Here is a 16,606-nt window from a genome sequence, read left to right on the forward strand (position 1 = left end):
GGTTGAGGGCTCTTTTGAGCAAGTGCAAACCTGGTGGTGCCAGGTCCCTCCTTTTCTCCCCCCTCCCGCTGGCTCCGTTAAAAAAAAAAATAAAAAATTTTGAACGTCCTTAAAGGCGTTTATTTCGACGTTTATTTAAACGTTTATTGCAGCTACTCACTGGGACACCAGGTCGTTACAGCTCGGAGCGGACAGCAGGTAATTTTTACCTTTTTATAGCGGGCAGGGGGTTCCCCGATTTATCTCCACGTGGCATATGGCGTCGGAGGGCGAGGGCGTAAAGAGTCGCTCCCCGGATCGCTTGGGCGCTTCTAGAGGGGATGCGGGGGTCTTAAAGCCTGATTCGCCCTTGTTGGGTGACAGTTTCGTGGCCGATGAATGTCCCGGTCCTTCCTCCGGCGTGGCGATTTTTCCCGCCATAAACGCCCATCCCCCGCTCCTCGCCTCCGCCATCTTGGCCGGCCACGCGGCTCGGACGGCTTCTTCTTGGGCCGCCCTTGAGGTTGGAGACATTAATGCCATAAACGCCCTTAATTTGGGCGACGGCACAAAAGCAGCTAAAGTTAAGCGCCGTTCTTCCCGCGCGGCTCCTTCGCGGAGTGTCACGCCGGACGCCATTTTGGATGCGCAGCATGTCTCTCCCCCGCTCTTGCGAGCGCCGGTTGAGGGTGCGTCTAGGGCTGTTGCCCAGGCTGCGGAAGTACACAGTCTGGGGGGTTTCTCCCCCGAGTTTATTTTGCTGCTGCATCAGGCCTTCCTTATGCAAAACGCTGCCCCTGCTCCCTCGTCTGGTAAAGAGGTTGAGGTTCCCAGAGGTAAACGCCCTCGGGTTGATTCACAGGCCTTGGAGGACTTTGTCTCCTCCGATGTAGATGAGGGCAGCGTATCTGAGGTCTCCCAACGGTCCTTTATGGATTCCTTGGAGGAGACAGATCCCCGCTCGGATGGAGCGGATGACCCCTCTGCAGCGCGGCTTTTTAGCTCAGAGGATTTGTCCAACCTGTTGGTACAGGCCATGGACACTTTGAAGATTTCCTCTCCGGAGGACGTCTCTCCCTCAGCCCCTGTTGGCTCTGCCATTATGCTGGGGACGAAGCGCCCGCCTAGAACCTTCCACGTGCATGATGCCATGCACACCTTAATTGCGGCTCAATGGGATGTCCCGGAAGCGAGCCTTAAAGTGGCTAGGGCTATGTCCCGCCTCTATCCTTTGACTGAAAGTGAACGTGAGGCCTATCTGTGGCCTACCGTGGATTCTTTAATCACTGCGGTGACTAAGAAAACGGCGTTGCCGGTGGAAGGTGGCACGGCCCTAAAGGACGCCCAAGACAGAAGATTGGAGGCGGCCTTAAGGTCGTCCTTTGAGGCAGCTGCTTTAAGTTTGCAGGCCTCAATTTGCGGCTCCTATGTGGCCAGGGCGTGCCTGACTATGGTGCAGCGGGCTTTCCCCTCGGATCTTTCCTTGAGGGCTGATTGGCCGGCCCTGGAATCGGGCTTAGCCTATTTGGCAGACTTGCTGTATGATGTCTTGAGGGCCTCAGCGAAAGGCATGGCTCAGACAATCTCTGCGCGGCGGTGGCTTTGGCTGAACCATTGGTCTGCTGACCACGCCTCTAAATCCCGCCTGGCTAGATTGCCTTTTAAAGGCAAGCTGCTCTTTGGGGTCGAGCTGGACAAAATCGTGACCGATCTCGGCACGTCTAAGGGCAAGAAGTTACCAGAGGTCAGGGCTCGGGCTAGTACTCGCCCTGGTACCTCCAGAGGACGGTTTCAGGAAACCCGTCGGTACCGCCCGGGCAGGTCGGGCTCCTCTGCCCCCTCTTCCTTCAAGAGGAACTTCTCCCCCAAGCAGCATTCCTTTCGCAGAGACCGCCGTCCCGGAGGTGCTTCCTCCGGTCCTCCCCCAGGGTCTCGTACCCAATGACGGGGCCTTGGTCCACGCCCCAGTGCAGATTGGAGGACGGCTGTCCTCGTTTATGGGCGAGTGGACCACAATAACTTCAGACGCTTGGGCGCTGGAAGTCATCAGAGACGGCTACAAGCTAGAGTTCTGCCGACCTTTAAAAGACGGGTTTGTACTCTCTCCCTGCAAGTCTCCGGTCAAAGCTGTGGTAGTGCAGCAGACCTTGAACAATCTGATCCGCCTGGGGGCGGTCGTTCCGGTGCCAGAAAATCAGCTTGGCAAGGGATGTTACTCCTTTTTCTTTGTGATTCCAAAGAAAGGAGGTTCTGTACGGCCTATCCTCGACCTCAAAGGGGTCAATTGGGCCTTGAAAGTTCGGCACTTTCGCATGGAGACCCTCCGCTCTGTTATAGCGGCAGTGAAGGCAGGAGAGTTCCTGGCATCCTTGGACATCAAGGAAGCGTACTTGCACATTCCCATCTGGCCTCCTCATCAACGCTTTCTGCGTTTTGCAGTAATGGGCCGACACTTCCAGTTCAGAGCCCTCCCGTTCGGGTTGGCTACTGCTCCGCGGACCTTCTCCAAAGTAATGGTGGTCTTTGCGGCCTTCCTGAGGAAGGAAGGAGTTCAAGTCCATCCTTATCTGGACGACTGGTTGATCCAAGCCCCCTCTTATGCAGAGTGCGGCAAAGCTGTGAACCGGGTGGTTGCTCTTTTGAGCTCCCTGGGGTGGATCATCAACTGGGAGTAAAGCCAGCTGCGCCCAACTCAGTCCCTGGAGTATCTGGGAGTTCGATTCGACACCCAAGTGGGCAGAGTGTTCCTGCCAGACAATCGGATTGTCAAGTTTCAGGCTCAGGTGGACTAGTTCCTAGTAGCCTCTCCTATTCGGGCTTGGGACTACGTGCAGCTGTTGGGCTCTATGACGGCCACGATGGAAGTAGTGCCCTGGGCCAGGGCTCATATGAGACCACTACAACAATCTCTGCTGCTGCGCTGGACTCCGATGTCGGAGGATTATGCTGTGCGCCTTCCCTTGGACCCAGCAGTGCGCAAGGCGCTGAGCTGGTGGACGCAGACAGACAAGTTGTCTGCAGGAATGCCTCTGGTGACCCCGGAGTGGATTGTCGTCACGACAGACGCCTCTTTGATGGGCTGGGGAGCCCACTGCTTGGGAAGGACAGCGCAGGGGCTCTGGTCTCCTGCAGAGGCAAGTGGTCTATCAACCTCCTGGAACTCAGAGCCATTCGGTTGGTGTTGTTGGAGTTCATCTCGGTACTGGTGTTGAAGCCTGAACGGGTCCTGTCGGACAATGCCACGGCTGTGGCCTATGTCAACCGCCAGGGAGGTACCAAGAGCACCCCTCTAGCCAAGGAGGCCATGAATCTATGCCAGTGGGCGGAAGCGAACCTGGAACAGCTGTCAGCGGCCCACATTGCAGGAGTCATGAATGTCAAGGCAGACTTTCTCAGTCGCCATACCTTGGAGCCCGGAGAGTGGCAGCTATCTGCTCAGGCGTTCTTGGGCATCACGAAGCGCTGGGGCCAGCCGAGCCTAGATCTGATGGCGTCATCGGCCGATTGCCAAGTGCCGCGCTTTTTCAGCAGAGGACGGGACCCTCAATCCCTGGGAGTAGATGCTCTTCTCCAACGGTGGCCGACACAAGAGCTTCTCTATGTGTTCCCGCCCTGGCCCATGTTGGGCAGGGTGCTAGACCGGGTGGCAAAGCATCCCGGCAGGGTAATCCTGGTGGGTCCGGATTGGCCCAGACGTCCCTGGTATGCGGACTTGATCAGGCTCTCAGTCGGCGATCCTCTGCGGCTGCCAGTGGAGCAGGGCCTGTTACATCAGGGTCCCGTGGTGATGGAGGATCCCTCCCCCTTTGGTCTTACGGCCTGGCTATTGAGCGGCAGCGTCTGAGAAAGAAGGACTTCTCAGACAAGGTCATCGCCACTATGCTGAGAGCGAGGAAGCGCTCTACTTCTACTGCTTACGCCAGGGTTTGGCGTATCTTTGCAGCGTGGTGTGAAGCAGGCTCACTTTCTCCCTTCACTGCTCCAATTTCTTCAGTGTTGGCGTTCCTGCAAGAAGGTCTGGACAAAGGCCTGTCGCTCAGTTCCCTGAAAGTTCAGGTAGCGGCTCTGGCTTGCTTCAGGGGCCGCCTGAAGGGTGCTTCCCTGGCTTCGCAGCCAGATGTGGTGCGCTTTCCCAAGGGAGTTAATCACCTGCACCCTCCTCTGCACTCAGTGGTGCCTGCGTGGAATCTCAACCTGGTGCTAAGAGCATTTCAGAAGCCGCCTTTTGAACCCTTGTCGAGGGCATCTCTGAAAGACCTGACGTTGAAAGCAGTCTTTTTGGTGGCTACCTCTTCAGCCAGAAGAGTTTCCGAGCTCCAGGCACTCTCATGTCGAGAGCTTTTTCTGCAGTTCACTGAGGCAGGAGTGACTATTCGCACAGTGCCTTCCTTTCTGCCCAAGATTGTTTTTCGCTTCCATGTGATTCAGCAGCTCTGTCTCCCTTCCTTTCGTAGGGAGGTCTACCCAGAGGAATACTCTGCTCTCAATTTCTGGATGTGAGACGAGTCATCATCAGATACTTGGAAGTGACCAATGATTTCCGGAAATCGGATCATCTGTTTGTCCTGTTTCCAGGTCCTCGTAAGGGTCTGCAGGATTCTAAGCCTACAGTGGCAAGATGGGCAAGGAAGCCATTGCAGCGGCTTAGGTGGCCGCGGGGAAGGCCCATACCTTTGCCAGGCATTACCGCTTGACTGTGGCTGCTCGGGCGGAGGCTCGGTTTGGAGCTTCAGTGTTGCGGTCAGGGATTTCTATGTCCCGCCCTGGGTGAGTACTGCTTCAGTACATCCCACCAGTCCATGGATTGATCAGCTTGATGATATGGAAGGTAAAATTATGTATCATACCTGATAATTTTCTTTCCATTAATCGTAGCTGATCAATCCATAGCCCCTCCCAGATATCTGTACTGTTTATATTCTGGTTGAATTTTAGGTTCAAGTTTAGCCTTCAGTTACTTCAGGAGGACTTTGTGTTCAAGTTCTTCTTTCACTTGGATTCTTCAAGAGTTGAGACGAGTTTGTGTTACAGTGAGCTGCTGCATTCCTCTCCCCTCCGTTTTACGGGGCTGGATTGAGATTTAAATTCTGCCGGCACTCCCTCCCGCTTCGTGCGGCTGTAGGGCAGCTTTGTACCCCTCCCGCTTCGGCGGTGTTAGGGTCAGTCAGCTCCTCCCGCGGTTGCGGTTGCAGGATAAGCCAGATCCCCCCGCATCGGCGGGTGTGGTGTCCCTCCCCCGCTCCGCGGGGATGAGCTGGACGGATTCCCCTCCCCCACTTGTGTGGGGATGAGCTGGGTTAATTCCCCTCCCCCGTTTCGGCGGTGGTGAGCTGGGCAGAGTGTCCCTTCGTGGGTGTAATTCTCTAAGTGCTGAGTCCTGCGGATGGAGCTTTGATATCGACATACTGAGGAGTTTCCGGCAGCACATGACCACATATAGGGAGGCAAAAGTTTGCTCTCTATCTCCACCTGCTGGTAGATGGACACAACCCACCAGTCTATGGATTGATCAGCTATGATTAATGGAAAGAAAATTATCAGGTATGATACATAATTTTACCATCTCACACCTATGACACACTCCCGAAATATCTACACTCAAAGTGCTTTTCTCTGAACGAATATTGCACCTATGCGTTTTTATGTTTGTTTTTTGTTTGATTATATGGTTTAAATGTTTTCCTGAGATAAACACGTTATCTTCCCCTTGTGCCATTTTTGCCCATTTTTTCTTCTGAAAATGAGCCTCATATACTGGCCATATATTTGTGTCAAATAACCCCATGTTTGCCAGTTTCATTTGGGGCCTGTTGACTAAGCCAAGCTATAGGTGGTAGCGCTGTAGAAATGATTTGTAGTAGTAATAGTATAGGTATGCTGGTGTTTTTAGCGAGCGTTATCGCTAGAGACACCCATAGGAATATATGGGTGTGTGTAGCATTAGCACATGCTAAAAACGCTAGTGCACCTTAGTAAACGGGGGCCTTAGTGCGTGCATTTTTCTCCTTGCTGTTGTAAGCAGCTATGTTTGGTATCTGCATCCTTGTATTTTGTAATTATCTGAGTAAACCTATGATTAATTTATGGAAGGTTAGCTTTCACCAGCATATATCGTTCTCTAAATTTGTTCCATGTTATTTTTCAACTAAGTTATTATTTTTTATGTGTGTAGTCTCACTCTTTACAACTTTTGGTCCTTTGAATAGTTTGTTTATTCAGTTTGCTTGTGCCGTGCTTTGAGGGGCTTTAGTCTTTTTCTAACAAGATGCTGTCACAATTGCTGCTTTTTTCTTTCATTTTATAGTTCTCTTGTTCAATGGTTACAATTGGTTTTCATAGGTTATTCTTTTTATTTTTAAGTATTTCTTAGGTGTGATTTATTTTAATCATTTCTTTAATCAGTTTATTAAGTTATCAGTTTTGTTATGATTATTTTAGTATATTTTCTTTCCTTGGAGGATATACTACATATTAATTTGGCACTACGGCATTTTTAGGTACGATCTTTTTTGTGATAATTTTCCCTTAGTAAAGTTCTTGTTCTTGGTTGCACTTCCAGTAACATTTTGTTTTTATTATTTCACTGTTTAATGTAATTTTTTCCACTACACTCTGTTGATTTGTAAGTTATTAAGCATCCTTTTTGCTCTTTGGGTTATGCGTAAGTCATATTTGCCTTTATAAACACATACATTCAAATGAGTGTCTTTATTATCATTATCATTTGCATCACTCCTCGTTACACTGTTCTTTTAAACCATATATAGGTACAAATGAAATACTATTTAAATCACGTTAACATCAACTACCGTTTGTCTTGTAAGTTTATTGGTTTGTTTCATTTCACTGTGATATTTACGCACCCTTTAAGAATTTGATTTTTGCTATTATAATATTTAATTTTATGCTCCATTGTTACTGTGTAAGTTTATCATATTTTGTTATGCATTTAATCATTATGCATTTAATCATGTTTGTGTTTTAATTTTTACCTATTATTGCCATTTCTTTTGCCCAGTATCTGACTCCTGAGACAGACATTGATTGCCGAAATACAGATCTGTCGAGTTGCACTCATACTGCAAGCCACAAGACTTATTTTATTTTTTTGTAAGGAGCTCAAAACCTTTACCCTCCCTCCCCCCCCCCCCCCCCCCCCCCCCCCCGTTTGTTAAGCCGTGCTAGTGGCTGGCAGTCCGGCAATGCCGACACAGCCTATTCACTTTGAATGGGCTATGTCAGCATTGCCGTGAGGCTTAGCAAACAGAGGTTAGAGAGTTATCTGAAACCCAACTTCTGAGTCAGGAGCTGCTTCAGTCATCAGTCCAGAAGCCCCATGGTCCATCTGCCACCATCTGCTGGACACATAGAAATAAAATTTAAGGCTGTGTTGGTGCCCTTATTGAGTAAAGTATGCAGACCGTTCTTCTCTGTCGCCATCTGCTGGTGGGTAGGCATAGCCCACAGGTTCTGTACTGGTTTGGTTAGAATACTAAGGAAGGTTGAATTTGTAAATGTTGCCTTCATTTTCTTGGGTTATTCTGATTTAAGAATATTTGTTTTTTGTTTTCTTTTTGCAAACACTGTAATTAGCGAACCACATTAAATGACGAGGAGGAGGATGATGGCTCTGATCTTTTTGGTGATTCTGAGAAAGAAGATGAAGCCGAGGATAAAGAAAATCTAAAATCTGTGAGTATAGGACAGAAAACAGAAGTTTAGCTAATACCATTTCCCTATGTATCTCAAGTGCAAATGTTACCACTGCTGGTGTCCTTTGAGTAACCACCCCCAAGGAAGACTCTAAAAAAGACGTCAAGTTCATTCCTCCCTCCATAACTCCGTGGTCATTTCCAGATTTAGATGATATTAAAGTCTGGAGATATATTACCCTTGTAATGGGTGGGAGGGTCTCACTGGGTATTTCTAGAACTTCCTTCAAGTATTTTTTAAACATGTCAATAGCGGAAATAATTGGAGACCTGGGGAAATTGATAAGCCGCAAATTAAGTCGTCTTTGCTGGTTCTCAAAATGTTCCATCTTCTGTTTAACAAAATTACTGTCCTTAATTGTGGCTTTATTCAAATTCTCCAACTTCGAATTTTATCCTCAAGCAATTGTTTATCAGACAAATGTCGGGCATTAATCTGCTCCTGAGACAATAGGGCTTCTGATAGAATTTTAATTTCACCAACATTTTTTATCAACACTGAATGGTAGTGAAGAGTGCATCGAAAAAGTTAGGTCCCATAGTGAGTCCATAGTCACTACGGCTTGTTTTACAACTCCAACATTCAATTCAGGAAGAGGGGCTTATATGCAGGTGTATTTTCAAAGCACTTAGACTTACAAAGTTTTATTTATTTATTAGGCTTTATATACCGCCTTTTTGAAGGAATTCACTCGTGTACAGTAAGAATAGATTAACATGAGCAATAGGCAATTACAGCAGTAAAAATATTCAAATAATACAAAGTATGGCGTAGTATAGTACTTACAATGTCAACAAAATATGTAATAGAACATTTTAATTGACAGCGAAGGGTAAAGCAAAAATGTAACATATAGATAGGTAAGAGAGTAAGAAGAGTTAGAAAGTATGGTGATTGATTTAAAGTAAGTTGCACATGAGGTCAGAGAGATGGTTAAATATTATCTCAGCTAGGGTAGGAGTGGATAAACATGTCCTGCTGCAGTATATGCAGCCCGAGTCACTCCTTGTGTGTGTGAGTGAGACTTAACAAGTTAGTTACTTCTTCCATTAAAGGCCTGGTTGAAGAGCCAAGGTTTCACCTGCTTTCTGAAGTAGAGATAGTCTTGTGTTAAGTGGAGCCTTTCAGGCAGTACATTCCAGAGTGTGGGGGCTACTGCAGAGAAGGCTCGCTTGCGGGTATCACATTGTGTAATGTCTTTTGGAGAGGGTGTGGTTAGTGATAGTCCTTGAGAGGACCTTAGTATCCTTGGCGGTCTGTAGTGCGGCTTTTACAAAGCCACACTAATGATTCTGGCATGGCAGATGTGACAAAGCCTATTCAGTTCCTATGGGCTATGTTGCATTTGCCGCACGGGAATCACTTGTGCAGCTTTGTAAAAGGAGCCCATAGTAACCTATAGAACTTTGTAAGTCTTAAGTGCTTTGATAATGAGCCCCATAATGTCTTACCTGATTGATACCACACTTAAATGCATTAGCTAGTGCTATGAACTCTGCAGTAAATGCTTTTGTTTTGTAGAAAAGAACAAGACCAACATCTTTTGCTGATGAGTTGGCAGCACGTATCAAAGGGAATATGCCTAATGAGCGTGAGGACCAAGCATGTAAGTTTCTGTGTATCTTGCTTTAATATAGTAGTCTCTTTGAAAAGCTATGCCCAATCTTAAAGGAATAGTCAAGTCTTCTTCTCTAATATTGCCACAATTTCAAGAAAGCATACGGCAATCAAAAAGAATCCTTAACTGTGGGGAAGTAAAGGTATATCTAAAGATCAGGTAGTGCCTGTTTTCTGATGTTAAGCTGGTATAATATTGTCACACTTTAAAAGCATGCACGAGTGTCTTCCTGCCCAGCACTTGAGTGCAGGACCTATCTATCGTTTTCCACGGAGCAGAGAGGTTGCTTTTATAATCTTCCAGTGTGTTAAACTTTTGCCTTGTGCCTTCCCTTTTTCAGGACATTTTTTCTTCATATTCTTCTTTTTTTTTCAGTATGAAGTTGTTCAAATTATACATTTTTTCAATTATTTTTCATTTTTCAATTTTCAGCTTTTTGGAGCCTCTGAGACGCTTCTTTTGCTTGGGAAGAATCGACCATTTTCGGGTACGTGACTACTGTAGCTCCCCAGGTCATAGAACCTTTTGACCTAGTGCTGGCCATTTTTCCCTCCATGTCACCGAGGATGCCCAGTAGCTTTAAGAAGTGTACTCAGTGCGATAGGACTATTTCAGGCACAGACTCCCATAATTGGTGTGTTCAGTGCTTAGGTCCAGAGCACTGAGACACACAGTGCAGCTTCTGCATGCAAGCAAGGTCTCTTAAAGCCCACATAGTCCAGCAAGAAAAACTTTTTTTTTTTTTTTGTTCTGCTTCGACATCAGAATCCGCATCGAGCATGGCTGGGGATTTGGTACTTGACGCGAAACCTGCACTGGTGCGGGCAATGACATTTGATGCACCAATGCGGCATCAAGAAGGCCCGACATCAGTCTTGGTACCGCAAACCTGTAAGGACTCTACATCCTTGTCGTTGTTGTTGCGTGAATCGAGGGACCTGCAGCATAAAAAAACCTAAGAAGCATCTCTATCGTCCTCCCTCTAGACACTCTGCCCATACCTCCCCTGCATCAATGTCCTCAATGCACTGGACACATCCATGCTGCAGTGATCCCTTTCCTCCTCTCCAGTTCATTTCTCACTGACAGCCTTCGAGATTTTTGAGCTCTCCTACACCTGCACAGGCTATAATTCTGGCTGCATCCACACCGCTTTCTCAACTGGTACCAACGCCTTCTCTTCAGAAGGAAATCTGGGCTATTCTCAAGGTGGAGCTTTCAGGGCTACTGCATTCTCAGTGTGTACAGGCTTACAGGGTGTTTGCGCCAGCTTCAGCCCGGCCTGTCAGTGCATTGAAGAGACGGTCACGGGAGAGGTCCCGCACTCTGACTTGATGTCAACCATCCGTTGCATCATGAACCCAACCTATGCATGCATCGATATCACCGGATGAGTTTTCTCCAACTTTGGAGACTCCTCTGCCTCAATGCACCTTGACACAGAGCCAGCACTCTAGTCACTCTTCCACGTACTTCCCGTGAACAGTACTTTGAAGAGTCTGAGTCGGACTCTAACCTTTCCTGGGAGATGGATCAAGACCCACAGGACTTCTCAGCTGAGGAATCTTATGGCATTCCATCTGATCCCTCTCTGCCACCTGAAACACATAGATCTCCTCCAGAGAGTATCTCTTTTCCTGGCTTTGATCAAGAGATAGATCAAGCCATACCTTTTCAGATTGGAAACAGAGGAAGAACCTTGTTCAGAACTTTTTGAAGTTCTTGATTATGATTCTCCCAGAAAAGGAATCACTGTTCCACTTCATTTATAAAGAATACTCTGTTCAAAAACTGAGAGACTTCACTAATAGTTCAGGTAGCCCCAAAGAAAATTGATACAATGTATAGGATGCAGAAATCCACTGGATTTGAAAAAACACAATTACCCCATCATTCCCTAGTTGTGGAATCAGCTTTAAAACGCACTCACAGTGCAAGATCTCATGCTGTGCTCCAGGAAGAGAAGCTAGAACATTAGACTCTTCTGGCAGAAAAATTTTCAGGCTTCAGTGCTAACCAGTCGCATATTGGATTGTCAATTTTATTACACAATTTATTTAAAATTTCTAATACAGAATACTCGATGTTTTGCAAAATTCCTTTTCCCTGAAAGAGTTGAGAAATTCCATAAACTTCACAAAAATCTTCTAGACTGATGTAAATATCTGGCAAGGCAAGCCTTTTATGTCTCTTTATGCATTTCTGCCTTAGCAGTGGCAGTGCATCATCTCTCCTGGCTCAGTGTCTGTGCCCACAGATCAGCTGTCCAGGAACGTCTAGCAGATGTCTCTTGTGAAGAAAACTTAATTAAAATACATACAGATACTTTTCTGCTTTCTTAAAAATTATATTTCAAAATGCATTAGACTTTTTCACTGATCTATGCAACATACGTTATACTTTTCAGTATGAAAGAGAAGCATGCATAGAAATATTTGAAAGGTAATTAAGAATAAAAAAAAGTAATATATGTCTTCATGACTTTCATAATAGCAAACTTTTAAATTAGTTTTCTTTTTCTAAAAATTGAGTTAATGCTCATAAGTTAAATAGAATTCACCTCTCTCCAATCACAGTAGTAGTCAAGCTATTTCTGTTATGAACAGTAAATTTGAAACAAAGCTGTAAACATGCCAAACAGCTGCTAAAAATTCTTGGGTATTAAGTTATTCAAAAGGGGGAAAGGCTGTAAGAATTTAAATATGTTTGAATATTCCTTGGTGCACTGTCAGGTACTTCTTTATTGTCAAATTAAAACAAGTTGGCCCCACAAAGACACTGACTGCCTCAATCACGCTGTCTCTCCAAAGTTGGTAAATGTGAGTTGAAGAAACTTGAACGAGGTCACTGTGAGACCTGGGGTTACTTTGAAACAACTGTAGAGGACTTTGGCTGAGATGAGGAAAATGTTGACAGAGCAATATCAACATTACTCGACAAACATGGCTTGCCTGTATGATAGGGTGATGAGAAGAAAGCCACTGATGAAGAAAAGATGTATGTGCTGCAGAAAAACCTTTGGGGTCACTGCACAGATGAGGGAGAAGGTTTTGTGGTCGAAGTCCAAAAGCAACTATTTGGTCTTCATATTTTGTGCCACACATTTTATTTAACAAACCCTGCAAAAACATGATGGTGGCAGCATTGTGTTGTGAGGTTGTTTTTTAGCACTGGGCACAGGGAGGTTTGTGGAAATTGAGGCAAAATTACCTCAAAGTACAGGCAGATCCTGGTAGAAAACCTGTTCAAGGCTGACATAGACTGGAGAAAAGATTCATATTTCTGCCATCAGTGGTGTTAAGCACAAAGTGATGAACCCGCAAGCAAGATCTCCTGACTCAAAAAGTTCAGATATCTCTGTTAACAGATATTTGACTGTGAGTCATCTGCTTCACAAGTTATTTTGCATAAAAAATCAATAGACCCCTGACGCAGGCCTTCACGGCCAAAACATGTTACGTGTCGGGTTGTTTTTATTGATTTGAATAAAGACCTTGTTTAGGAAGACACCAACTGTGAGAGGACTCTTTTTGGATCCACTGTTGTATGTTTGTGTTTGCTTCTCCTGTGGAGAGATCACCTTCTGTGGGTGTTTGCTTTGCAGCAATGAAGTGACAGAAAGAAGAGTGAGTGGCCAAGTCAAACCTCAGGCATTAATCCAGTATAAAATCTCTAGTAAGACTTGAAGGCTGAAGTGTACAGGTGATCTCCAGCTAACTTGAAACAGCCTGAGCTATTCTGCCGTGAAGAATGGGCAAAAAAGCACTATTCTGCTGTGCAGAGTTGATATACACTTATCCTAAACGACTCGACTGCTGTACTACAAAGGAAGGCTTCCACAAAGTGTCCAGTAAAAAGGTTTGAAGATTTATTCAGTCAAGACCATTTGCTTTTATGATTATTGCAGTTGTTCAGGTCTTGACGTGGCAAGACCCGGATGACTGCAACAATCATGACGCCAGCCACAGAAGCCTAAGAGAACCATTTGCTTTCATATTTTTCATTTATAATATTTCTGTAAGTGTTGTATAGATGAGTGAAAAACTCTCACTTTAATGCATTATGAATTGTTTTTGAGACAGCTGAATGTGAAAAATGTATGAGGCTTAATCTATGTTCATAGTGTTTTTTTTGTCATTCGTTGATCCAAGTGAGCTGTTAATCATGGCACATGACCACAATTATCTTGCCTTCTTGTAATTTTTTGAAACTATTAAGTTTTTGTAATACAACCAACAAGCCAAAATTGCAAAGTTAAAAGTAATAATATCTAACATTACAACAAGAAATAAAAAATCACTGCTGAACTAAACACTAGAATCTGTACTAATACAAGAAACAAGAAAATACTCCCCTACCCACCCTCACCCCAAAACTAAGCCCAGAATGCAACCAAGAGCTATGGATACAAAGCAGAAACACAGACAACGAATGAGCATGGCATTAAAAAAGGCATCAGATATGAGCTCCCAAGAAGATAGCCTCTGGAGGGCAGAGTCTGGTACCATTCGAGAAAGGGCATCCAGCATCGCTGAAAAGAAACCAACTGGCCTCTCATCTGTGCAGTTAACTTACTAAGATGCTCCATCCACTTCATTGTCACAAATAAGGAAAGCATCTTTTGTCCAGTCTTAGATATCAGAGATCTAAACTGCTGCCTCAGAGAGTCCCACTTTCACATGGAAACAAATACTAGTCATAGCCTTGGTTCAAGCGGGATCATTTTTCACCACCCTCAACTCAAGGAGACATACTTGCATATACCCATATGGCTGTTGCATCAGAGGTTTCTGTATTTTGCAGTTCTGAGCCATCACTTCCAGTTCAGGTCTTTGCCCTTTGATCTCAACATGGCACCAAGAATGTTTGCCAAGGGGAAAAGAGTTATCCCTTCAGTGCACAGTGTGAGAAGCGTGTTCCTCCTGCAGAGGAGGCTCCTCGTAAGGAGCACTTGTGGCCGTTTCCATTAGGCACCAGTAGAACACCTGTTCATTTCATTGGGGTCTTGATTTTGCCTTCAAGAGCCGGCGCTGCTTGTGGTGCATGGCCACAGAGTGTGGCCAAACAGCTGTGCCTTAAGAGGAATGCCCCTTGGAAGCACTGAGGAGCACAAGGAGAAATAAGTGAGTTTTGTCTCTCTTTTTTTTTTTTTTTTTTTCTTTGGTTTAAATGGGGAAATGGAAGGTCAAACCGAAGATCTCCACACCTAAATCAGTGGGCCCAATGGGCAAGCATGTGGTTTCTGGGGTGCCATCTGAACAGGTACATTACAAACTTTCTCCATTTGGCACGTCCTTGAGTTTTCATGAATGTACCCCCTCTTCTGCCTGTATCCTGTGTGATAGGGGCAATAATTTCCTTCCGCTCTGGCTGTAATTTGCCTACCGATAAAATCTCACTTTCCTATGCAAAGTTTTCTCCTTTTTAGATGATTGACATAGGCCAAAATTCACAGCCATTGGGAGTTAAACAGGAAAGTTCTTTGATAAACTTATATGACCTTAATTGTCAGATGAAGGATTTGCTCACAGCGGTAATGACTCAGTGTTGTCTTTTCTCAAGACGTTGTGGAAAAATTAGCTAATGTGGATTTAAATATTCAAACCTTGGATAAGCGTTGTATAAGTGTAGAAACTCAGGTTGCTACCCTACAGGCTACTTCTCTCAGCATTTATGGATTCCTTAAATTTACATTTAAAATTAGAATTGATGGAAAATGCCAGTAGGAGTAGGAAGCTTTGGTTTTTGAATTTTCCTTGTAATTTTCTTTTGTCTCCTGAGATTCTCTTGAGGAAATATCTGAGATTCTCAGGCTATCTATAGCTGATATGATTCATATAGTAAACTGTTATTATTTACCTGATTTAAAAAAAAAAAGTTTCTGATGTTCAACAAGTGGCTGACCAATTGGTCGCAACAACATTTTAAGAAGATTCTCAAGATACTATAAAAACTAGATCTACTCTATTAGCGATCTTTGGACAGGAAAAAGATAAAATTGTTAAGTCTAGAGTGTTAGCAATAGATGCTTCTTTTTTTCTGAAATACACCTGTAAGTGTCTTCTCACGTTCAAGGGTCCTGAATATATATTTTTGGACTCGCTACAACTTGAGCAGTTTCTTAAGGGACATGAGATTCTGTGAGTTAGTAGAGTACAATATAGTATATATACGCTATATGTAATAGTTTTTGCTGACTTGTTTGCTTTGTTGTTTCTTAGTTATCTAGATGAATTTTTCGTTTAGATGTGGGCTAGTTGGATTTCTAAGGATGGAACATTTGTTTCAGTTTTGTAATTCTGTTTCTATATTTTCCTGAAATTCCAATTCTCTTGTTCTTTTGGTGGATATGTAAAGTGTTAAAGTCAAATTAAAAAAAAATATTTGCCAAGGTTATGCTTGTGGCGGTGGTGGCCTTCCTTTGATGCCAAGGTATCAGTTCACCCATATCTTGATGGCTGGCTTATTCGTATGTCATCCTGTTCAGTCAGCGTGGTGGTGACAGACAAAGTTGTCTACCTTCTGCAGTTGTTGGGTTGAGCAAACATTTTGAGAAGAGCAGACTAATTCCATCGCAGATGCTGGAGTATCTGGGCACTCTATTCAATACAGCAAGGAAGAGGGTCTTCCTCATGGAGCGCAGGAAGTCGAAGCTGGTTCAACAGATTAGTGATACACCAGAAAGTGGGAAATGAAGGAAGGCTGGACAAACGACGGGATCAACAGACCAAATTTATTGCTGAGATGTATAAAATTTAATGTAGAAGACTCATCAGTGCACAAGACTCAACATGGCACCGTGTTTCAGCACAAGTGTGTCTGCCTCAGGAGTCTACAATCAAAACACATTAAACTGATATGAATATCTGTGTTCAGTGACAGCAGCGATGGAAGTGGTGCCATGGGCAGCATCTCATATATGGCCATTACAGTAGTCTCTTCTCAACTACTTGTCTCCAGTGTCACAGAAGTGCGACAGCTTTCTTGGACACTGGTTGGCAGATGGAGTATGCAATGGTGGTTGTCGCCCAGGAGTTTGACCATCAGAGCTCCCTTTCTGTTAACAAAGGGAGATGGTGACAATGGACAACAGCATGTCAGGTTGAGGAACTCATTAAAAGCTATATGGCACAGGGTACCTGGACAGAACAGGAGTGTCAGTGGTCGATAAATCGTTTGGAGTTCTGCACAGTGCGGAATGCATTACGTGACTTCACTTCCTTTCTAACAGGGGCCCTTGTCCAAGTTTTCTCTGACAATGCGACGGCAGTGGCTTCTATCAATAAACAAGGCGGG

General features: G+C 44.9%; 1 protein-coding gene across 1 annotated transcript in view; it reads left to right on the forward strand.

The window, feature by feature from the left end:
* LOC115470067 (WASH complex subunit 2A-like) overlaps nt 1–16,606 on the forward strand; it is a 211,934-nt gene that overhangs the window by 52,577 nt on the left and 142,751 nt on the right. The window contains exons 9-10 of the mRNA XM_030202955.1: nt 7,573–7,671; nt 9,214–9,298. Coding sequence (XP_030058815.1) covers nt 7,573–7,671; nt 9,214–9,298 — 184 coding nt within the window. The remainder of the gene's footprint in view (nt 1–7,572; nt 7,672–9,213; nt 9,299–16,606) is intronic.

This window comes from Microcaecilia unicolor, chromosome 5 (genome assembly GCF_901765095.1).
Source record: "Microcaecilia unicolor chromosome 5, aMicUni1.1, whole genome shotgun sequence".
Lineage (NCBI taxonomy): Eukaryota > Metazoa > Chordata > Amphibia > Gymnophiona > Siphonopidae > Microcaecilia > Microcaecilia unicolor.